The sequence below is a fragment of the Crotalus tigris genome, unplaced genomic scaffold, assembly GCF_016545835.1.
Source record: "Crotalus tigris isolate CLP2741 ecotype Arizona unplaced genomic scaffold, ASM1654583v1 scf7180000017848.78896, whole genome shotgun sequence".
NCBI lineage: Eukaryota > Metazoa > Chordata > Lepidosauria > Squamata > Viperidae > Crotalus > Crotalus tigris.
The window spans coordinates 22,563-48,045 of NW_024096671.1; the positions used below are offsets into that span (position 1 = coordinate 22,563).

General features: G+C 40.1%; 1 protein-coding gene across 4 annotated transcripts in view; it reads left to right on the top strand.

Moving 5' to 3' along the window:
- Positions 1–22,173, top strand: part of ELAVL3 (ELAV like RNA binding protein 3) — a 28,050-nt gene extending 5,877 nt beyond the window's left edge. Inside the window, exons 2-6 of one of the 4 annotated variants that reach the window (XM_039343411.1) lie at positions 10,541–10,644; positions 11,513–11,666; positions 12,374–12,599; positions 17,203–17,241; positions 19,632–22,173. In XM_039343411.1, coding sequence (XP_039199345.1) covers positions 10,541–10,644; positions 11,513–11,666; positions 12,374–12,599; positions 17,203–17,241; positions 19,632–19,980 — 872 coding nt within the window. In that variant the 3' untranslated portion in view covers positions 19,981–22,173. The remainder of the gene's footprint in view (positions 1–10,540; positions 10,645–11,512; positions 11,667–12,373; positions 12,600–17,202; positions 17,242–19,631) is intronic. The other 3 variants (XM_039343412.1, XM_039343413.1, XM_039343414.1) reach the window with 3 other exon arrangements.
- Positions 22,174–25,483: the final 3,310 nt, after the last annotated feature.

Sequence of the window (25,483 nt, forward strand, 5' to 3'; positions counted from 1 at the left end):
AATCTGATGAACTGCCCCTCTGACCCACAGACTGTTCCATTGAGATCCTCCCAGGGGCGAAATTACCCAAGCCAAAATTGTATTCCATGAGCCAGTGGGAGCTAGAGGAAATGCAAAAGTTCATAGACAAAAACCTGGAAAGAGGTTTCATCCAGCCAGCAAAACCCAAGACCACAGCCCCCATGTTATTTCGAGAAAAGAAAGATGGGACTCTTTGCCTCTGTGTGGACTATAGATCTCTGAATGCAGTTAATGAGAGTAACCTGTACTCCCTCTCATGAAAGACATGCTAGCACACCTATTGAAAGGAAAAATCTTTTCGAAACTGGACTTGAGGGAGGCGTATTACAGGATTAGAATTAAAGAAGGAGATGAGTGGAAAACCACTTTCAATTGCCCCTTAAGATGTTACCAATTCAGGGTTCTACCCTTCAGCCTCCAAGGGGCACCCAGAGTATTCATGCAATTAATAAATGACGTGCTGTATAAAGGGGTGCTTGTTTACCTGGACAATATCCCAATATTCACTGAAACAAAAGAGGAACATGTGAAGTTAGTCAGAACTGTGTTGAAAAAACTTCAGGCAGCTCACCTGTTTGCTAAACTGTCTAAGTGTGAATTTCATAAGGAAAAAATCGACTACCTGGGGTATTGCATCTCACTGAGTGGCATAGAAATGGACTCTCAGAAAGTCCAAGCTGTATTAGAATGGGCTCTGCCCTGCCTGAGGAAGCAATTTTGCAAAGTTTCCTTGGATTTGCTAACTTTTACCGGCTATTCATTGCCTCCTTTGCACAGATTGCACTACCAATTACTAACTTGTTAAAGACAAAAGGGGAGGGGAAACTGAAGCCGAGTCGACCATTGAAATGGACCGTGGAATGTCAAATTGCATTTGAAAGGTTAAAAAGACTATTTTCCGCAGAACCAGTTCTAAGGCACCCTGATACCAAAAAACCTTTCATGATTCAGGCTGATGCTAGTGACATGGCTGTGGAGGCAATACTATTACAAGAGAATGATGAACGGGAAATTTCAGCCTTGCGCTTACACATCAAAGAAACTCACAGAAACAGAGCAAAAGTGGGCAGTTTGGGAGAAGGACGCTTATGCAGTCCGATGGGCCCTTCTATCCTGGTGGCACTTCCTGAAGGGGAACAAAATTCCTTTCCAAGTGTGGACCGACCACAAGAACCTGGAAGCACTAAAAACACCCAGGAAACTGCCCCCTAAGCAAGCAAGGTGGTTGCAGCATTTCCATCAGTATAATTTTACTCTAAAGCACTTAACGGGGGGAAATAATTTCTTAGTGGACGCATTGTTCAGACTGTCCCAGTACAATAGTAACCAAACAGAAATAACAACCAAACAGAAATATGCCATCAAAGCAATTAGTAGCACAAGTCACCACCTGAGCACAAGCCAAACTTCAAAAGACCCTAGCAAGCCAAGCAGGGATTGAATTCAAAAAAGCACTAGAAACCGACAAATGGTTCCTAAGCCACAAGAATCTATGCACCATGACCGATGGTTTACCATGGGTGGGAGGAAAGCTGTACATCCCAAAGAGCAAGAGACTGACATTCATGCAGCTATGCCATGATTCAAAATCAGCTGGTCATTTTGGGTTCGTAAAAACTTTGCACCTGGTGAAACGGCAGTTTTGATGGCTGTCAAATAAAAAAGGACATTGAAAGTTAACATGGCCAGTTGTCTAACTTGTGCTGCAGTGAAGGGAAGGCAAGCAAAGACCTCAGGCTTGTTCCAACCAGTAGCGACCCCATCAGTTCCTTGGAGAGAAATCTCTATGGACTTTATTGTGGAGTTACCAGATAGTGGAAGGAACACAGTCATTTGGGTCATGACAGATTTGTTCTCTAAACAAGTACATTTTATCCCATGCCAAAAAATCCCCAATGCAAAGAAACTTGCAAAGCTGTTTGTCCAGCATATTTATCAACTTCATGGAGCCCACAACAAATCATATCAGATAGAGGGGTACAGTTCACATCAGAGTTTTGGAAAGCATTCCTGGAACTGTTGGGGACCACACAGGGGTTGTCATCTAGTCATCATCTGCAGACAAATGGTGGGACTGAACAGTCAAACTCAGTACCTAAGATGTTTCATTAACTACCAGCAGGACAATTGGTCCGACCTACTCCTGTACGCAGAAGTATCTTATAACAATGCAGTACATTCCGGCATGAGTTACACTCCTTTCCAGGTGGCAATGGGACAAAGTTTTAACCTGATGCCTGAACTCCCATGGAGTGACCCAACCATCCCTTCCCTGAAGGAGTGGATTGCAAAATTACAAAATACCTGGCAATTCATGAGAAAGGCATTAGACAAAGCTAGGAAAGCATAAGAATTCCAAGCAGATAAGAAACAAGGTGAACCCAAACCATTTCAAGTAGGAGAGAAAGTTTACCTGTCAATGAAATACCTAAAATTCCTGCAGCCCTCAAAAAGGTTAGGACCAAAATTTGTGGGACCATTTCCCATTAAAAGAATAATCCTATCACTGTAGAATTGGAGCTCCCAAAGACACTCAGACAGGTTCACCAATTTTCCACTGCAGCTTTTTAAAAAGCGAACTGCAATCACCCTTAAGGCCAGCTGCGGCTCCTTCCCCTCCTCCAATCATGGTGGAAGATAAACAGCATTTTGAAATAAAAGAAATCCTAGATTCTAGGAAGCATCATGGTTCCACCTAATATCTAGTAGCGTGGAAACACCTGCTGCCTTCCCAAAATGAGTGGGTTCAGAAACATCATGTTAGGGCCACCCGACTACTTAGTAAGTTTCACGCTGCATACCCAGATAAACCAGACTAATCCTTGTCTCCCTTTTTTCTGTTTTATTTTCTATAGGTGGATCTTTCTTTTTTCTAAGGGGGGGCAGGATGTCAGAACCCATTCTTTCCTGGGAGAGATCAGATATCTCATTTCTTTCTGAGAGTTCTGCCATTCTCTTGAGGGGGAGGGTGGAAGGCTTTGTGGTATGTTATTCTGCCATGCTATAATGTATCCTTTCCGCTATTCCTCATACTTACTCTTTGAACTGTCTCTCCCTTGATGTTACCTTGGGGTGAGAAAGAAATGTGCCTCTGGCCATCTGGCTTATCTCTCGCTGCAAAAGGGAAGGTGCAAAGACCCAACAACATCTTCATAAGCATGGGAAAGGACCCGTTATCAGCTTCTTTCCCACAGTGGATTGGCCCATTCAAACTGGGGATTGGCCCATTCAAACTGACCGGATGAACTGTTTGGGTGGGGTTATGCTTGGGACTCTTTTAACCTATTAATCTGAGCAGGAAACCCTCAGATCCTGCCTATCATGCCTGCTATCAGCTTCTCCTAATAAAAGTTGCTTTTGGAAAGAAACTATTCCAAGAGTCCTACTTTCTTCAGATGAGGTTTTGAAGTGGGCCCCTGACAAGGACAAAGTTTCAACCCAATGCCTGAATTACCACTGAGGGAACCGATCATCCCTTCCCTGAAGGAATGGATTGCACAATTACAAAATACCTGGCCGGTTGTAAGAAAGGCTTTAGACGAAGCTAGGGAAGCATATAAATTCCAGGCAGATAAGAAATGAAGTGAACCCAAACAGTTTCAAGCGGGAGAGAGAGTTTATGTTTCAACAAAATATCTAAAATCCCTGCAGCCCTCAAAGAAACTAGGCCCAAATTTTTCCACTGGAAGAATAATCCTGTCACAGTAGAATTGGAGCTTCCTAAGATGCTCAGACAGGTTTCACTGCAGCCCTCTGAAATGCAAACTGCAGTCGCCCTTAAGGCCAGCTGCAGCTCCTTCCCCTCCTCCAATCATGGTAGAAGGTGAACAGCATTTTGAAAGGAGATTCTAGACTCCAGGAAACATCATGGTTTCACCCAATACCTTGTAGTGTGGAAACATCTGCCTCCTTGCCAAAATTAATGGGTTCAGAAATGTCACGTTAGAACCCCCAGATTGCTTAGTAAATTTCATGCTGGATATCCAGATAAACCAGACTAATATTTGTCTTTATCTCTCTTTATTTTATCTTTCTACAGGTGGATCTTTCTTTCTTTTTTAAGGGGGGGCAGCATTTCCTTCCTGGGGAGGTCTAATTCATTTCTTTACATTTCTTTCTTTGGGTTCTGCCATTCTCCTGAGGCGGAGGGGAAGGCTCTGTGGGATTCCCTTTTGCTTTGCTACAATGTATCCTCTGCTGTTTCTACATGCTCACTTTTTGAACTGTTTCTCCCTTGATGTCAACCTGGGACGAGAAAAGAATGTGCCTCCAGCCATCTGGCTTATCTCTCGCTGCGGAAGAGTAAGGTGTGAAGACCCAATGTCTTCACAGGTATAGGAACGGACTCCGTTATCAGCTCCATTCTTACAGTGGATTTTACATCTGCGGATCGACTCATTTAAACTGACTAGATGAACTATTGGGGTGGGGTTTGTTTAGGACTCTTTTAACCTATTGATCTGAGCGGGAAACCCTCAGATCCTGCCTTCTATGCCTGCTATCAGTTTCCCCTAATAAAAGTTCCTTTTCGAATGAAACTGTTCCAAGAGTCCTGCTTTCTTGGGATGAGGTTTTGAAGTGGGTCCTTACACTAATAAATGTAAATAAACCCCTGGCCATTAGCTTAAGGGATAACACTACTAAGAGTTTGAATAAGATTGTGGTGGGATATAAATATGATAAACAGTATCTTAAATTATTTTTAATTACTGCTATAAGTTTCCTTTGTTTTGTTATTTTTACTTCAGTATTTTTAATGTTGTGAATATTAGGACTATATAAAGAATAAGTGTCATATAAATGCTTTAAATTACTGAATAATAACTTGCAATATTGCAGGTAAACTTCTCAATTTTGGTTAATTTGGCATAAACAAGCAACAAAAAATGTATACAAAATTAAAGATGCTTTTGAGTTGCACTTGATTTCTGGTGACGGCATTCATCTGGGTTAGGAACAATTAAGCTACAATAGTAGTAGAAGGGACCTTGGAGGTCATCAAGTCCAACCCCCTGCTCAGGCAGGAAACCTTATACCCGTGGTAGCGAACCTATGGCACACAGAGCCCTCTCCATGGGCATGTGTGCCATCGCCCCAGTCCTAGGCCTTCAGCTGGGTTTTATGAAACCTTTTCCCTTTAGGCCTCCGCCGCCGTGTGCAAAAAAAAAAGGTTCAATCAATCAATTTCAAGTTCTTGCGGGGAAAAAAAGATCTCGCAAAGTTGGAATTGATTGAACTTTTTAGTCTCACTCAGTCCATCGTTACCACTGCATCCATGCCCACCCAATGGGCCACGCCCACCCAATGGGCCACATCCACCCAATGGGCCACACCCACCCGGCACCCGACGATACATAAGTGGGTTTTGGGTTGCAGTTTGGGCACTTGGTCTCTAAAAAGTTCGCCATCACTGCCCTATACCATTTCAGAAAAATGGGTGTCCAATCTCTTCTTAAAAACTTCCAGTGTTGGAGCATTCACCACTTCTGGAGGCAGGTTGTTCCACTGGTTAATTGTTCTAACTGTCAGGAAGTTTCTTCTTAGTTCTAGGTTGCTTCTCTCCTTGATTAGTTTCCATCTGTTGCTTCTTGTCCTGCCTTCAGGTGCTTTGGAAAATAACTTGACTCCCTCTTTGTGGAAGACCCTGAGATATTGGAACACTGCTATCGTGTCCCCTTTCATCCTTTTCTTCATTAAACTAGACATACCCAATTCCAGCAACCATTCCTTATATGTTTTAGCCTCCAGTCCCCTAATCGCCTTTGTTGCTCTTCTCTGCACTCTTTCTAGAGTCTCAACATCTTTTTTACATCGTGGTGACCAAAACTGGATGCAGTATTCCAAGTGTGGCCTTACCAAGGCATTGTAAAGTGGTATTAATACTTCACGTGATCTTGATTCTATCCGTCTGTTAATGCAGCCCAGCACTGTGTTGGCTTTTTTGGCAGCTGCAGCACACTGCTGGCTCATATTTAAGTAATTGTCCACTAGTTTAATTGTGAAAATGAGATGGGCCCTTTTAGCTAAGCTTATGAGTGGTGAAATATCAGAGGCAAGTAAACTCAAGCAGAAGCTTTGAAAATATTGTACAATTTGTTTATTGTGGATCAAATATAAGAAACGTGTGCATTTTTTTAAACATATATTTAACTGAAATATAAATTTTGCCCAGCAAACAAAAGTAATTCTAGATCAGTGGTTCTCAACCTGTGGGTCGGGACCCCATTTGGGGTCGAATGACCATTTCACGGGGGTCGCCAAACAAGGCTGTCTGCCATTTTTTCCCCTTTTCTTTGGCCACACCCCTGGCACCCGGTGATGTATAAGTGGTTGGGGGTCACCACAACATGGGGAACTGTATTATGGGGTCGCGGCATTAGAAAGGTTGAGAACCACTGTTCTAGATCAATATGTTGCTGCTTTAAGACACATAATTATGTGTTGAAATAATTTAGTATCAGATGGTAGAGAAGATGCTGTAATGCTTTTATTTCTTTCAAGGAAAATAGCTTGCTCTAGATCCTGATAGATCAGTACTGAATTCCTATATGGTTTTTGAATCATAAATACTGGGAATTAGTGTTAAATTATGTGACCTGTTAGCAAAATCAGCCATTCCTGCCATCCTCATGTGATAAGAGGGAAAGTATTTGAAATGAATAATATAAGCCCTTCCTAGTTCAGTAAAGATTTATGTATGACGGATTACCATTTTGTCCAGCTTCCTCAAGACCACAGGAGAACAAGGAGTGTCAAGTCTTCACTTATGCCACAATAGTTGCAGAAAACCTAGTTGAAAACATTAATAGCATCAATGTTGGTGGTTTATTTTATTATATTCTTTTATTATATGAGTATTGCATTCCTAAAGTATTGCATGTAAATGGACATAGGCAGTGTGAAAGTAGCAAAGGGACACAATTGTGACATCAGTGTCCTGATGTCACAGCTCAAAAATCCTTCTTGCAGGAAAAAATAAATATTACTGGCCGTTCTGTTCCCAATGAAGGGAAACTTCATTGAGCAACTTCACACTGCTGTGAGCAGTTAGTATATTCAGTTGTATGTTGTGTATATTTGTATGCTCCACAATAACAGCATTGCGTCTCACATTTGGAGATGCCTATATGTGTCTCTATTAGATTCATCAAAAGACAATCATTATTGCTGTCTGCTGTTACAAAACCTGCATAACCTGTCCCTTTCCTTGAACCACTAGATTGGTTCCTTCCACAATATTTCCTATGTGGCTGGTAATTGCCATGATTTTCTGTCAGAGAAATTGCCAGCTTGTGCCATGAAGAATTTTCCCTAAACGAAGATAGGGAAGTACCATTGCATTTGAGAGCAACCAGGTTTTGTATGGTACTGAAAGCACCCATTCTGAGTGAAGATTTTTGTTGGCAATATTCTTTTCTTGCACTAGTAATCTTGGTTCATCAACTGATTATTTTCTCTCTCTCTCTCTCTCTCTCTTCATCATCTCCAGAAAAAAATCCCCCCCTCCTTTTTTTATGGTGCCACCAGCATTGGCAGTGACTGCCTGGACAACTCACTGCAGTTTTTTAGCAAGATATTTCAGAAGTGGTTTGCCATTGTCTCCTTCCCAGCTGGCTTTGTGCATAAGGCAGAAGTAGAATTCACGGTCTCCAGATTTCTAGTCCTTTCCCTTAAAACAATCTGCTGTAGCTTTGAATGCCTAGATAGTTCTGAAGGACAGACCTTCAGATATGAAGGCAGATATCTTATATTGGAGATACAAGAAACTAATTTGACTCTTTCCTAACAGATGTTCAGATAAAGGTAGCTTTAGGTATTTCACAGGATTGAAATCTGATCCAGATAATATTAGAGTAGTTACAGAAACACTCACACATCAATAGTATGCATCATTTTAACTTTCATAACTTAATATGCCAAATTCATCTAGATTATGTTTCATCATTTATCTACAAATGGGGCATGGACACCAGCTGCAGAAAATTGGTTTTGAGTTAAATGTTTAATTTTGTGATTTTTATGCAATCAGCATTAGTTACAATTGTAGTTATTCTCCTTCAACACAGTGTGACCACCCATAATACAGGTGTGAATTAGGTTCATCTGTTTTTCTTTAAGATACCTGATTGTATTGTCCAAAAATGCTGTCTGCAGAGATATACTTAGCATTCTGTAAATCAGGGGTTCCCAACGGGGAGGGGGGGGTGCGAGACGATATTCCAGGGGATGCAAAAACTTGGGTTTTCAAAATTATAGTGTATATGCATAATTTGTTGCTGTTATTTTGAACTTTTGCAAGGGGTGCAAGAATATATCAGAAGTGTTCTAGGGGTACGGGGTATAGAAAAGGTTGGGAGCCGCTGTCGTAAATCAATTTGCTGATGCATAGATAGATAAATTGCATTTTGGGATCTGTAAAAGGTGCAAAGAAAAAGTAGAGAATAGAATCAAAATTGGTTGTGCTGCTTTTAGTTTGAGAGTGTCTGGAATAAAGAGTGTCTGGAATAAAGCTTGAACATGTTGGTGAGGTTTTGGAATTCATGTAATAGAGCAAAACTCTAAACAGGAACATTCCTTTCAGGCGGGACTCAGCTAGACTTCAACATTTGTGATACATTAAATTTCATTTGTTGTTGTTGTTTGCTGTTGATAATATGCTGTTGAGTTAGATAATTAAATTATACCAAGGGCAACTTCTTAAAATCTCAACATCAGACTGTGGAGAGCCAGACACAGCACAAATGCTATGAACCTGTCCATTGTGATGATCAGCAGTTAGTGAGTTGTTTAGGGTCCTACCTTTTATTAGGCTGCTTATTCAAAATCAGGATAATAGGACAAATTTTTCTATTTTTTTCACAGTAGTAGTTATGGAGACTTTGCTATATTAACGTAAGTTAGCAATAAAGCACACTTGGTTCAATGTTTCTACTCAAAATTCTTCTCTGTCAATATCTTTATTAATCAAATTTATATAGCAGCCCATTTCATGAGAAGTAACTCTGGGCAGTTTACAATATGTAAATGAGTGTCACTATTAAAATTTTGGGAAATGTTTGTATTTGACAGTATCATGTCACCGAGTGATATATAGCTAATTTAACTTTTTTTTTTTTTTTTTGCTGTGGGACCTGAATCTGTGGAGGAAGGTAGGATTTTAAGGATTGAGGCCACTAATATAAGCCAATGTAGGATGCCTCTAGGTCATTAACCATTGATATATACTTCTGTTTCTTTAAGGGAGAGCATAAAGAGAGCATTATTTGAGAGAGATTGGATAGTTATGTGCAAATAGGAGATAACTTATTCATATACTTACATAGGTAGTTCTCATTAGTTCAGTGACTATTCAAAGATATAATAGCACTGATTGAGGTTACTTATGACAGGTCCTTGTTGTGACTGTTGCAGTGTCCCCGCATGGCCACATGATTATGATTCAAGCAGTTAGCAATCAGCTTGCAGATATGATCACCATTTGCAATTTTCCCTGCTAGCTTCCAACAAGCAAATTCAATGGGGAAGTCAGCAAACTGTGATCACTGGGACATTGTCACCATGCAGGATTTGCTTAATAATGGCAAAGGAAACCACTGGAGCTGTGGTCATAAATGGGCATGATCATATGCATCATGCCTTAGACTATGTTGCTTAGTGATGGAGTTTCTGGTCCCAATGACTGTCCATAAGTGGGCGGGGGAGACTACCTGTATAGTGTGTATTTAAGTATTCCGTTGACATCTATTTGCTGCATTGGTGAGATGAAATTGATTCCATGCAGAGTGGACAACTCTAGATTAATAAATATGGTAGCATTCTTACCTCCTGACAATATTCTTATAGGACAAACAAAATGGATTGTAATATATTTTACCTGAGTGGTAGAGAGGAGGAAGCAAAGTACAACACAATCTCTTATATACTAGTACAATAATTTTGAATCAGGTGAAACAATCTAATCTGTTCACTGCCGTCACTCAGATACGGCACCAAACCTGTTATCTCATCTGCAATAATCATATTGGCTGGAAATTAAATTTTAGACCATAGACACATGGACCTGATTATAGCCCAGTGTGGCATTATTATAGTAGATGCTGAATGTATCAAATGAAGCGGAAAAAACGTGTCATATGAATCCAGGCATTTACTCTGTTCCCCCACAACTTATAGTACTCTTTTTGTCCCCTTTCAATTATTTCGTGGAGAATAAAGTAGATTTCTCTTCCGATAAGAGCTTTACCAGAATTTTATTTCAGTGTATTTTTGTATTTGAAAGTTGTCCAATATTACTGTTTGCTTTTGTCATCCAGAGATTGAACATTGTGTTCAATGCATAAACTTTGTATATTCCTGAAGTGAGAAATAGTTTAAGTTTATTCTGTCACCATGTCTTTTTTGAAATATTGTTATCTGATTACTTTTGTCCAGGGTAGGTTTGTCAGAGAAAATCTTTACTCCCTTTTCTTGCTTAGCATCATCTTTACTGTATTTTTTTCTTCTTCTTCTGCACTCCCAGGGCAGAGTTTAGGCTACGGCTTTGTCAACTATGTTGATTCCAATGATGCTGACAAAGCAATCAACACCTTGAATGGACTCAAACTGCAGACAAAAACAATCAAGGTGAGGAGCATGGGGCGTGAGGGAAAACTCCTCTTAAAGGCAAAGCAGAGCGCGGGAGGGACAGGAATGCTCTATTTTTGTGCCCAATTATGTCTAACCCACTATGAACCTGACATCATGGATTGGGCTAATTGGCCCAAAATCACCCAATTGTTAGGACTAGAACTCAGAGTTTCCTGGCTTTTAGGCCAACACTTTCACTACTACACCAAATTGACTCTCCCACTATACAGTACCTTTATCAAGATTTAAAGACCTACATCTTTAATCTTCTGAGACTGTGGCTTATTTGGAGTTTTGAGAATACAACATAGACATAGTTTATTACATAACTTTGATTGATGTAACACTTTGCTTTTGGGGATTTTTTTTTACTACCCCTACTCACTGTAGGAAAACTTTCCCACCAAACATTGGGTTGTAGCCTTTCTTCACTTTTATTTTCTAAGAAAGTTTCTGGGTCCACCTTGCTCCATGGAAAGAGGAGTGGTTCTAGAGGCTGGCCCTTTGCTGTGTGCCAGCTTCTAATTTTGTAATTAGAAGATCTTAAGGTAAGAAATGGGGGGAGGGAGGAAGGTAAATATACACAGGCATATTGATATTTCCTTCCCAAATAATCATGGAAAAGAGGATTTCTGCCCCACAGAACCAGCAGTTAAGAGTTTGAAAAAAAAAAAGCTATAGACGAAGGAAGTAGAGGTAAAGAAAAGGTACCAGTAAGTAGGAATCTTGGCTCCCCTTCAACGAAAGTATTGTTAGTTTGTTTTACGATAGAAGGTTGCTTCTTTTGATGTGAGAATAGAATTCAGAAGGTTGTTCTTTGCTTCTTTCTTGATGGCCCTTGTAACTGTGTCTTTCTTCCCACCAGGTATCCTACGCACGGCCGAGCTCTGCTTCTATCCGTGATGCCAATCTCTATGTCAGTGGCCTGCCCAAAACCATGAGCCAGAAAGAGATGGAGCAGCTTTTCTCACAGTATGGACGAATCATCACCTCCCGTATCCTTGTGGATCAGGTCACAGGTAACAAAAGAACAGGGAGTTAACCCCACACGGGTGCCAGCGTTGAGAGATGAGTGCCAAGGGGACTAAAGCAGGGAGTGGGGGAGTGTAAGGAAGCAGGTTATGCTATACATTGAGGGTTGTGCATGTATTTCTAAGTATTGTTATTTATATAAAATAAATAATTACTTTGTATGATGCTGTTTGTATGAAGTCATGCGCTCAAATGTATATTTTACTGCTGATGCATATCTCTGTTATATATGGGTCACTCTTACTCTGCAGTGACAAGCAAAGAACTCTGCTAGATAGTTCTCATTTTAGAAATAAATGGGAACTCTTGTTCATAATGTCACAGAGAAAATTCTAAAGTCTACAGTATATATGTCCAAAAACATTTAAACATGTTCCTGGACTGAGCCTTGACTCTGCTGAGTCAACTTGCTTTGGAACCACTGGGCAATATAGGTTGTGGTTCCAATTCAAGCTAGGAAAAACAAAAGGAAAAAAAGGAGATGCCTAAGAGTAGCAATTGATCTATAAAGATTGCCAAATGCATTGCAGACAATTGCCTTAATCTGGAAAATAAAAACCAGTAACTATACTCGACATTACAACCAATTTTAAGTACTAAAAGTTGAAATCTCTGCTTCAGCTAGGAGACATTGTTGCCAAAACAATCAGAATATGCAGTAATCAGCATTAATCCTCCATTTCGCTGTTTGTAGGTGTGTCTAGAGGCGTGGGATTCATCCGCTTTGACAAGAGGATAGAAGCTGAGGAAGCCATCAAGGGGCTGAATGGGCAGAAACCACTGGGTGCTAGTGAGCCCATCACAGTCAAGTTTGCCAATAACCCCAGCCAGAAGACAGGGCAAGCATTACTCACACACCTGTATCAGACTACAGCCCGGCGGTACACAGGGCCTTTGCACCACCAGACTCAGCGATTCAGGTGAGACATGTTGCCCTCTCCTTTGCTGGAAGGCTGAGTGGTCAGGTCTTCTCCTCACCCAGTGCCTTGTAGGTATTAATCCTTTGCTTAAGGGAGATGTAGTTTTCAGATCCCATACTTGGAGATATTGATCTGTATATCTTTAGTCTGTCATATATGGGTACCATTAATCCACAAACAAATATAATAGGAAAAGCTTTTGTTTCCTTCTACAGCTCCATGGCACAGTCATACCAGTTGATGCTTAAGAAACTGTTTCTTGCAAAAATAATTCACGGGGCTTGGGTCAGATAAACAGCTCTCATGCTGTAGACTGTTTCTTAAGACACATTGGATCTCTTCCTTTTCTTGATAAAGCCTTGTATTTGTAGCTGATGGCCACAAAACAGCGCAAACGAGATAAATTGTTCTTCCCTGTAAAAGAGAAGGATGAAACTCTTTATATGCTTTACTTAATCTGCAAAGATTTGTTTTTCTGAGGAGTCCTCTGGCTGGCTAGACTGCTGCAAGGAGGTGTCTGCTGGAGCAAGCACTCCAAAGGTAGAACAAACATCTGAAAGTTGCTCTTGATAAAGGAGAGAATAGGGCAGCTAATTCTGAGTCAAGCAGCTTTCTAATACCTTTAATATCTTTCTCCAACTAATTTTTGTAGCAGTGACTCTATTGTCCTACACAAGAATTCCTGGCATTCTAATTCTGCTAATGTAACTGGAGATAGAGTTTTAATGTTGAATCTAGAGTGTTGCCAGATTTCTCTTCCATAATTAGGGAGCCATAAAAAAAAAAAAAAGAACAGTCTGGGAAATGCTATCTATCAAGGAGAAAGAACCAAGGCCCCTGAAAACATTTACCTGTGAATTCTTACTCTTTTTCACTCTACAGGTAAACAAAAATCAATTTTGCCCTGAAGAATCCTTTAGCTTATGTTCTGATCAGTTACTTGAATAACCAGAACAAAAATGGTGTAAAATTCTCACTCATTTTGTTTTGGAATGTCTACTTGCAGCTTGAAATCCGTGTATGTAGCACATATTCAGTATTCAATCTATTTTCTTCTATGTTTCTCACATATTTTGTATGCTAGGGCTCTTTCAGACATAACATGTTTTCTTTACACAGTAGTATAGAAAATCTGCCCATTATATGTAAAGATAATGCAGATACTTTCTTTTCCATTTGTATTCATGGCTTAAACATTCAAGTACAACTGGAGAAATAGATATATTAAATTTTCACTTCTGGTAGTATAAAGTACATGGATTTACATATCCTTTCCCCATGCTCTTGTGGAAAAATAATCATATGAGATTATCCCTTTTCATGTAACATTGTGTGGCACTCATATAGTATTTCTATTCATTACCCATGGTATCTGCAAGGCTCAGCAGTTGTTCCTCCTTCTAATTTATGGTAGCTAAAGGTCCCATGACTCAGCTGAATAACTGAGATGGTAAAACACCTCAAACTCTGATCATTTAGATAGTTTATAATTGGTGGCACAGTTTTAGCTTTTTTAGGTATAAGTCTTATCATATTTCCTACCCACCAGTATAGGCCTGAAGAACTAAATGCCAAGACTAGAGGCCTCCTTAGGAATGACTGCAAAACAGGGAGCTATTATGTTAGAGTTGACTCTATGAAATTGTACTTTCCATGGCCAGCTGATATGACTGATGAGGTGAGGTCAGGACAGCACAGATGATGGATTTTATTAAGCAGTTCCATAGTAGGCAGTACTGCCAAGAATAAGGGATTTTGGTAGAAAAGACTGTTGAACTGGCTTGTGGAAGAGGACAAAACCAAAAGAGTGAGCATTTCTATCATCTAAAACTTTAAAAGTAATGCTTTAGGACCAGGTTACTTGTTCTTTAGGTCCCTTGTTCTTACTGAGCAAGATGTATATTTTTTCCCCCAGGGAGCCATTATAGATGTTTCCTTTTGCTTCTGGAGATTATTACTGCATTGTGAGGTGAATTCTTAGGATGTTTATTTCTAAGAGGTTGACCTGGACTTAATCTTTTCTGCTCTCAATCTATTGGGGGCTGTCAATGATTTTGTATGGTGTTTTGTTGGTGTTTTGGACTTAGAGACCACAAGAAAGAGAGAAAGAAAAAATAGTATCTTAACCCATTTTTGTTGCAGGTCATTTCTCCATTTTTTCATAAAGTATAGGTAATCTATTTCTCTGGTATGCTAGTTGAGAGCTGGTTATCAGTTGTGGTTTAGTTGAAGAGCAAAACCATAGGATGTCTCATGCATTGATTATAACAATCATCTTTATATCAGAGGCAAAGTTGAAATTTCTAAAATCCTGCTGATTGTTATGAACATACTTCTTAGGGCTTGCTGCCTGCCTGATTACTCTCATTTGACTTGTTCTGCAAACTCAATAGCTATATAGTTTATAGTTATATAGCAATTTCTTGAGCCAAATCCTGGGGTAGGAATTCATCTCAGATACCAGACTTCCCACACTGTGAATGTGATCAGATACTATAAAACAGCAAACTTACCTCTGATGCTATGCTAGGATTTTGGATTAATATTTTGTGGGAATGCAGCCAATGTCTAGTAGTTATCTAGGAGTTGGGAGAGTGAATTCCTGAGGAAAACAGTTGGCAAAATTTAAATTTCAGGGAATTTCTTGTAGGCCAAATGAAGACAAAGCAGTTCTGACCGAAATTGTAAAGCATTTAAAGTAGTGGTCAAATAGTCATGTAGGATAGAGTCAATAAGTGTTCTTTGAATTGTATCTTTTGTCTTCTAGTTGTCTGCCAAATAGCTTTGTTTGATAACATGACTAATTTAAAATTCTTCATTGAAGGACTGAAAAAAAGCAGCTGCTCACAATTTTAAAATATGCTAGTCCACTTTCTCCTATTTCAATGGGGTACTTTTAAACCTGTGTGCAATGAATTTGGGGATTATGTCTCAGGAAAAATGGCCCATATTTGATATTATCAGTGAAATAATCATCATGTCTGTCTGGGAATCAGATAGCTTGCAATTCATGTTCAAATTATTTTGAAAATGCATATAATGCTTCATTGCATTATATTTGGCTTGATCTGTAGAGACAGAAGACAAGAATAGCAAGTTTTTTTTGTTTCTTTACCTAGATGATACTCTAACCATCAAATAATCTCCAATAGTCTCAAGTTATAGTTATGGATAGATAGAATCCAGGAATCCTGTATATAAACCTGCCCCAAAAAACAGAATACTTGATCCAGTAATTATTTTCTACCAGATCTGCTAAAACAATCAGTAGATGTAAATCCATGAAAAAAAGAAATTTGCTAGGAATTTAGTTACTTTTCCAATCTGTTTGATGAAGAGCTGTGTATGCCTTGTGTATGTGCATTAAGACTGGACTGAATGATAGTTCAGGATTACTTGATTTGAACTTGCTGCTCATGCATTTCTACCCATACATAAATGTCACATATAAAAGCATGGCATCTGCATGGCATATAGTGTAAAATCCATACAAACCCATGGAACATGTGAACATAAGGGTTTTTTTTTCCTTTCCCTGTGCATTGGCTAATTTTACAGTTTATGGATAGAGCCATAATATACAGATAAAAATTCTTGGGCCCTTGAAAATGTAATTCTGCCATCACACAATTAACTGCTGCACATGGAAAACAGCAACATGCCCTAATTAAAAGGACTGCAATTCTAGGATGATACTTGTAAATCTGTAGTAGAAAAAATGCAACATGGTACAAAGCAAGCAGATATTTCTATTTTTGTAAAATGCACAATTTGTGAAAGGAAGCTTTTAAAATATTTTCCTTTTTTCACAAGGTTCCTTGAAGAATTGGGATTCTGGAAAAGCATATAAGTACAGGTGATGAACACTAGAGTTAACATAGGAACAGGACAATTAGAAATTCGGGAAAGTTAACTGAAAATAATTAAGTTCTTTGATTTTGACAGTTAAAAGTTCTAATAACCAAGGCACTTGGAGGTTTTGTCTAGCAACCACAGTGGTTATAAATTGCCAAAGAAAGAAAAACCTTTTGATCTTAACAGGATAATGGGAATTTTGTTGTACTATAAAGCTAGCATGTAGATCCCAGGTCAAGAGAGTTTCTATATAAAATCTGGGCCACCATTTGGAAAGAAAAGTCCATTGTGAAAATGAGGCTGGGATGCCAAAATGAAACTATAAACATGTTTGCCATGTGCGTTTCTATTCTTTATATGTCTTGTTTTTAAAAGGAATGAGTGTCAGAAACATCCTTATCCTCATTGTGATGTTTGAAATAAACTTTCACCACCCTTTAGTACTTGATGCCTCCTATCTCCCATACTTTCTAGCATCATGAAAAAATAGATGTGTAAAAATGTAGAGTACCTGATCCTTGTTATTATTTTTGAACTTCCCTTCCCCAACCAAAGAAGAAGCCTATAAGACACCAGGGCCTCAGGATGCAATTGTGCACACATTAAATGGCAACTTCTGCTAGTGACAGAATCCATGTACTACCTTTCTGCTGCACTGACAATCAGGGCAGTTGACCTCACAGGACCCTTTTGTTATGAGATTGTCTACTAACAATGGCCTCTCCTCATCTTCCTCTTCCTCCCACAGGCTCGACAATTTGCTAAACATGGCATACGGCGTCAAGAGGTAAATAGCCTTCCAAAGCCTACGCTCCTCGCCCCCTCCTCTTCCCCACCTTGGCCTACAGCACAAGGCTGGATTTTTAAAAGGTGATTGGTCAGGGCAAACCCTCTCCCCAGCCAAGAACTTCCTTTTCTGCCTTGCCAAGTCCTCCCTGCAACACAGCCATGCTTCCATTTTATAGAATCCCGAAAGAAGCTGAGAGTTGTGATTGATCAGGCCCAGCACTGAGACTTGGAGGGGGCAGAGTCTCCTATACTGGAGGACCATTTTCTTTCCCAGTTTGAGCCATGTTTAAACCATCACACAGACAACATTTGGTTGCTTGATTTTTCCCTGTATATTGACCTTTTCTTTTTAATCACCAAAACCCCCCATAACCCTTCCACACTTCCTTCAGTGAAGATGGGAATTGAAAAGGAAAAGTTAAAATCCCTCCAATTTCTGGCTTAGGCTGTGGAATTCAAATGTGTGTGTCTTGAGGACACACCACACACAGTCTTTCATGTGTTCTTTTGGTTCTGTTTTGGGTTTGGTTTGAGAGAAGGGCTTGCTGTTTGCTCAGATGACTGGCTGTTCATGATTTTTGGTCTTGTGTTTCTTAGATTTCATTGTGTGGGGTGCTTCTTGGTTTCATTTAATTCCATTGCTTGTGGGGCAGAAGTTAGTGATTGTTCTAAAAGTATATCAGAAAAGCAATAACTTATTTTGTTTTTTAATTCGCGGGCACCCTTTGAAAGCCAAAAGGTTATTTATTTGTTTGAACAATGACATTTACCCAGATATCTGACTCTTCCATAGAAAATTTGGCATGGCTTCTGAAACCATAGGGGTCTCCTGTCCAGGCACTTATCCAGTTCATATATTATTATGTTCAATAATGCTGGGTTTAAACTAAAAATATTCATCATATCAGACCACACTCTTCATTTTAAGTTGATATTTAAAATGTTTGCTGCCTTAGCTTCCTTTGCGGAGCTCTAGTCGGCCATGGAGATCCCTGCAACATTCAGCTGCCTCCTCAGATTTGGCAAAGAGAAGCTGCCCATTCTGTAACTCTGCCCTGATTCAGTCCATATTTACTCCCAATATTACCACGTGGGGGAATTTTTATCAAGGGTATGAAAGCATGCATCCATGTTCAAATTTTGCACCCAAAGATATAAAAGCAGTATCTGATGCTGAGAAATAAATCCTACTGAGGTCCATGGGGCTTCCTTCAGTAAGTGTGCATGGGCACTTAGCGGCAATCAGCTAAATCTGAACAGTGATGCTGACTCAGGCAAATACTCGGCTAGTTTGGTTGAGGAAATAGCTTGACTGAGCTGTTATTGTTGTCAGTCACTTTCTGTTTGAAATGTTTGGCTTAGCAGCACGCAAATGGGATACATTCTGCATTTCGAACAAAGTTGGGTATAGAAAGAGGTTTGCACACTGTGTAAAACTACGGTTTATTGAATAAACCACAGTGGCTATGTTTGCCCAGCCTCACAAACCATGTTCTGGACCTAGAACAAAGTTGATCCAGCTGGGTATAGAAATGGTTTTCACACTGTCCAAAACTATAGTTTATTGAATAAACCACTTTATGTTATGTTTGTCCAGCTCTACAAGTCATAGGAAGCTGTATTGAAACTTGGCACAGTGTGTAAATCCCTGTAGAAATGGTTTGTGTGAATCAATCCATTAATTCAAGTTATTCAAGAACTTTTTAGTGAAAACTATATTGGAGTAGACAAGGTGGTGGTGGTGGTGGTGGTGGTGGGTTAGTGTGGTGGATGGAAGACAGGACAGGAATGTGTGGTAGACAATCCCCTGCCACTGTCATAAGGTTTGCTCAATCTCCATCTGGTTTTGGAATTTACATTGCAATTATACTTTGTTACCTTGAAGTTATCTCAAATAAGTTATGGAAACTAAGATCTTAATTTTGCAAACAATATACCAGATTCTAGTTTCCCTGCTTGCAAAACTGATGGTCATAGTCCATTTTATTACAAACCCTTTCATAATATGCTAGTATGTCTATTTAGCGCTCAGGAAGCCCAAAAGATAAGTCAAAGATTTCTTCCATCTTACAAGCAGAACTAACCCTTAAGAAGAGCCCAAGATAGAGAGAAATATATTTGAAGAATGTGGATTCAAATGTTAGCTTCTAGATTTGCCTTGGTGAATAAAAGAATTATGGAAATAGGATCATACAATTTATGCCAGTTTCTTGGCATAGATAAAATCTTAAGAGAAACTGCCTCTCTGATGAGTTCCTTTTTGAGTTAAGATTACTAAATGAACAGTGGGCGATGCTCCCTTTTGCTGGGGGTGTCACCACTGTCCCTAACCTCTCTGTAATGTAATGAATTTATGCTGGCAGAATGCCAGCCTTACACCCAAAGTAGTCCTCTCTCCTTGATCTCCAGGTTCTCTCCTATCACGATCGACAGCATGACCAGTCTGGCGGGCGTCAATTTGACCGGGGCCTCCAGTGCAGGCTGGTGCATCTTTGTGTACAACCTCTCTCCAGAGGCAGATGAGAGCGTCCTCTGGCAACTCTTTGGGCCCTTTGGAGCCGTCACCAATGTCAAAGTAATCCGCGACTTCACCACCAACAAGTGCAAAGGCTTTGGCTTTGTCACCATGACCAACTATGATGAAGCCGCCATGGCTATCGCCAGCCTCAATGGCTACCGACTGGGTGACCGAATCCTCCAGGTTTCCTTCAAGACCAGTAAGCAACACAAGGCATGAGTGAGCGAATGCACCAGAGAGATGGGGGGAGGGGGGAGCAACAGTGTGCTGGAAACAGCTCTCTTCCCCAACTCGCCATAAGAACGGAAATGTTCATTGACTCAATGTTGCAGAATATTCAACCGCCAGACACCGTGATCTTTGGGAAGCAGGAGGCTCCTCCCCCTCCTTCTCCCCATGCCCGACAGCCCAGCGGGAAGCACGGATGCAGCAACTTGTCAGCCACTTCTTGAAAATTAAACCCTGCTCTGACAGCATGCAGGAGTGACATCTGCTCAGAATAGGACACCTCTCTTGTTTCTATGCTTGGTGACCCCTCCCTCTTTCAAGGCTTTCTTAACATACATGCCCAGGTCTGAAGCTTTCTCCAATTGTCCATATACCGGTATCTTTCCCTCTATGAATTCCACACCTGTTTGGTTCCTTTGGTGGAGAGTTTTTCTGACCCTGGAGGATGAAAAAAAAACCACCCTGGTAAGGTGTGATGCCCCCTTCATGTTAAAACATTGTGAACCAACAAATCTGAGAAGGTCATGACTGTTACTCTGAGCTAGCTGAGGGGGAGGAATTAAAAAGATTCAGCTTACCACCTTTGTTCTCTTACGATGCAAGAAAGAAAGAAAGAAAGAAAGAAAGAAAGAAAGAAAGAAAGAAAGAAAGAAAGAAAGAAAGAAAGAAAGAAAGAAAGAAAGAAAAAGAACAAAAGTGGTTGGAGAAGATTGCACTCATCTCATCTGTTGGTCTAACATGTTAGTGATACAGGTTCGTAATCCCACTATTTTCCTTGGCCCCTAATTAGAATGATGCCATATTTGGGAAAATAAATCTAACTCTTTAGGTCTGGAAAGAGGGTACTTCCTATTTGATTCCAGAGAAAACTCATTCCCTGGGAAAAGAGGAACCATTTTACACTCGTATGTTGTAAAATTTGCTGATCAGGTTTTGAATATTTGCTTATTTATTTAACTACTTTACATTGAAATGAAAGTTTGGGTCAGAATGATGTAAGAAAGGGCAGCCAAGAATTTGGCACAAAGTCCAAGATTTCTAGAGTCTTTATGGCTTCTAATCAGGTTGTAAGGACTAGATAAGTTTCTTACGGGTCAGAAATAGGGACTTGCTATTTGAGAGATTAAGTGGCAGTAAATTAAACATTTTATTTTTCTTCTTCCCCAAGATGAAATATTTTTCTTTTCTTGTAAACTGATATTTCATGAAGAATTTATAGAATCAAGCACAGGGGAAGGAAATCAGCCCCAGAGTTGTGATCATTAACAACTGAATAGATCGAAAAGTGTTTTGGGCAAAGGGAAAATGGTTAGTATGGCTGAGTTGATGTGTGGGGTCTTCCTTTCTCTTTTAAAACAAACAAATGACCAAACAAAGGGAAAATAATACATTTTAAAAGGTAAAACTGAAACAAAGAAGAAAACCCAACAAAAAATTTTAAAAAGATTTTAAAAATCTATTTTTATAAAAAAGGAAAAGAGACCTTGCTGGAAATTTTTACTGGGATTCTTGAACTTCATACACAGTCACAAAAACAAATTCCAAAGGGGGGAAATGAACAAGCCACTAAGTGCGATTGCTGTGCAGGGTCCAATCATTCCTTCCAGTGGGCCTTTCCAGACAATTAACAAAGATACCACACACCTATAGAAATTGCTAGCAAATCTTAGGCATCATCTGATGTGTGACACACACTTCCCATGCACTGAATTAGGATAGGAGTGTTATTATTGCTGTAAACTGTGTTGTTGCCCAGGTGGGGACAAGATAGCGAAGAACTCTGGCTTTTCTGGTTCAGGTTTTAAAGGATCCATTCCAAAACCAGCATCTTCCTCTTGGTCCATTTCACCCAATGAAAAGTAGGGCAGCTCAGAGACAGGGCTGAGTTGTCCTTTATACGTAGGACATCTGAGACCAACATGGAGTGGGTCAGTGTCCCATGATTCGTAGCGGAGCACACAACACAGGAGACACTTTAAAAAGTTACAAAACCCTACCAATTAAAAAGGAAATAATTAGCAGCAGAGGGATGGACACCAGAGGAAAATTAGGTTCTTCAAACCAGATGTCATGGGCACAAGCTCAGAAAAAGTAGTTGTCTATCTACTCACAAGCTTCCTCAACAGTAATGAGAAGTTGTTGAGAAAAGGCATTTTCCCCAAATAGGAGCATTGCAAAAAAAAATCTACACCATTTAAAACAACAGAGCATCAAGTGCATGTTTTAAATTGTGTATTTTTCTAGGAGGATTTGGGGGGGGGGGAGTTGCCTGGAAAGGCCTTCAGATTCTTATGCAGAAGCAACATTTTGTGTCTTGGATCCCAAAGATTTTAGGTGATTCTGTCCCAACCTATCAAAGTCAGGGAATGGAGACAATTCCTATTATTCTTATTTTCTTTCTGTTTCCCTTTTCCCTTTGCATTTGTTTCTTTTGTGGGAGGTGAGGAGGGGGTAGAGGGTCTATAATAACTTGATTTATTAGTAGATTTTCAGCACCACCATTCTCTCGCTATCCCAAAAACCAAAAGGACAGAAAACTGATAAAAGTTTTGAAAATGAAAGCTGCGTGCTTCATAATATAATTACTGGTTTTACTCACATCAACTTCCATAGCTTTCTTTTTTTAAAATATTTTCTATTACAAAATTATTGAGTAAAGTTAAGAACTCTCCCAAACCAGGAAATGCAGTTTATGTACAGATCCTGATTCCTGCTTCCGCGCACCATCTCTTTAGGAGGCATTGCTCTCTTTCTGACTAGGGCACAGAAGTTGGCTGCTGCTTCTGCTGCAGCTAAACTCAGGAAACCAGAACTGAGCTGGAAGTCCTTGTCAACAGTGATGGGAAGAAATGGGTTGTTCAAAACTGTTAACAATACCTGATAAAGGAGAAAACAAGCAAAACTTGTTAAGAGTGAGGATGCCATGCAAGGATTGTGCTTAATATACAACTGCAAGGCAGCCAGAATTTAGGACGTTTCTGTGCAATTAATTAAGCTTACTAAGGTTGGATTTCCTACCATTTTAAGCATAAAGAGGGTCCTGCTTCTAAATGTGGGGCATGGCTTCCCTAAAAAGCAACCAAGGACAATTCTGGAAAATAGGATGGCAGTGAGGTAGAAAAAAAATAGTTCACAGAAAGTATTGAAAGTAGACATAGGTTACTGTATCTGACTCTTGTTATCCTGAAGGGCTGCAGCAGATCAGTTTGCTTCTGGAACATTGTGGGATTCTTTCCCAAATTACCTTGTCTTGAACGGAAGGCACTGCTTTCTCTCTAATCCACCTGTCTGTTTCCATACAGTTTGAATAGGTCTCAGTGGAATGTTTGCCACTTGCCCTTTCCAGACACGCTATTGCAACCCCAGACTAACTCTTGGCTTTTTCCCACCGTTAACACGGGTGTCTCTTTTAACAAATACATTTATTTTGGTTCTGGACTTTCTGGAAGACCTGAATGTAAACCACCTTCCCATAATAGAACCCTTTCTTGCTTGTCTGGGTTGGGTGGGGACGGGGGCTCAAATAATTCCCAGGTCTACTGCCATTTGTACAGGAAAGGAAGAAAATGCTAGTGTGAGAAAACATAGTGGTGCAGCATGTTCAGTAAAAGGCACAGTTCAGTTCCCAACTGACTTATTAACAGGTAGTGGTGCAGACAGTGGGTAGATTTAAGGGTCTTAACTAGCTACTAAGATACTCCCATTTTAGTTAGAATTTTATAACCAGGATGTATCCTTTTTAGGGTTCCATCCTCAATATTTCCTTTCTCCAAATTAATGAAACACAATACCCAGCTCTGAAGCGGTGTACATTTACACCTTCAAATAGATTTAGAGCCACTACGTAGTGGCTGATTGTCCCCAAGGAAGAATATATTTCTCAATGCCAATCATCCCTGAAAGCAACACTGCACTTTAGCATCATGGACTACCACAACTGAGACTTTGCTCTGATGCCCACCCAATGCTAGCTGGTGTGTAGGACTTTTAGATGAAGGGATTCAATTTCTCTTGTATGCTGTTAAGTAATTGTGGAGCAATCAGACCATAAGAAGGCCTTGCGATTCCCATGCTTTAAGATTTCTCTCAGGGGACTTCTCTTTTCCTCATGGCAGCAATAAATCTTCTAGTCCTTTGAGATGAACACTCCTGCTTGGGCTCTTGGCCTTTTCTGCAGTCTGAGGCGGCATGGGCTGCTGGTTATAGTACAGGCCAGCATTATTACCTTGTGCTCATCTCACAGTAAGGTGGGCTACTTAAGACTACCTTTCTGGTCCTTGCCAAAGACACGCTTCATGTCTTCTTGTCAGACATCTAGCTTTCAGCCTGATATTCTTTCTATTATTTTAACCTGATAGTATGTGCACTCCTCTGTACTTTGATACAGGACCACATTAAAACCCTTCTGGGTGTGTATGTGTATGTATGGGCAGGTGTGGGGAAGAGATGCAACAATCCCATATCCATGTTGCAAACATTAGCCAAGATTCTGGGGCAGCCAATGATGTAGCTGTGAGTTCCAGCTATGTGGATCCTTTTCTTGAAAATACCAGAGTAACACCTCAGAATCTGCCTGTCAGAACACATGCACCTTCAAGAGCAAAGCTGGATCCTTGGCATTCACCTCTACCTGCAAAAACAACACAAAGCAAGAGATTCAGGTGCTTTGACATGGCTGGGGTGGCAGTGTGCCCACACATTTATCTGATGGGATTTTAAAATAGATTCGTATTATGGAAGCCTAAATCTTCCAGGTAGCCTCCTGTTTTAGTCTTGCTTTCAATTATTTGAAGATGAATCACTTTCACGAATGATGGACTTTTTCCCAATCTCACATCCTGGCAAGGGATGATGCCCCGAAATTAATGAAGGGATTGTCTCTAATGGCATTCCTTTCTTTTTTCTTTTTTATCAGACTCAGCTAACCCTGTAGAGCCTTGAACAGAGACTATTGTCCAGAAAGCCATTCTTGTCTCTATCTCATTAACATAAAATTATTTTGTCAGGGTGAAGCTAAAACACACTCATCCACCCTTATCTTTTAATCATCCTGTGTGGAGTGATGCTTTTTAACAGAAAGTCAGAATGATGCAAAGGTTGTTTTTTAAAAAAAGAAAAAAATGGGCTGCCTCAATATTTACCACCTGGCCTTTTGTCCTATCATCCTTGGGTTGGAGGATGCTTTCCTGGTAGGTCCTCGTGCTGAATGTATTCTTAGTGACACCATAATAAATTGAGACAAATGCTGGAGGGTGTCATCCTATAGTATGCAAGTTTCCCTGTGATAATGAAGTGCTGTGGCAGACTAGATGTCAAAGGGCAGAGGTGAGACTTTCCTTTGCTGTCAACAAACCATTTTTCAGCCTTGGCTGTGGGTAGGTGGGGAAGAAAGGCAGAGGGTAAGAATACAGGCCAAGGCTTTTTCTTAGAACAGTGCTCTGTAATGTTAGCCGGCTTCTGTTTATTTGTTTGTTTAAAAGCAGGAAGCTGAAAA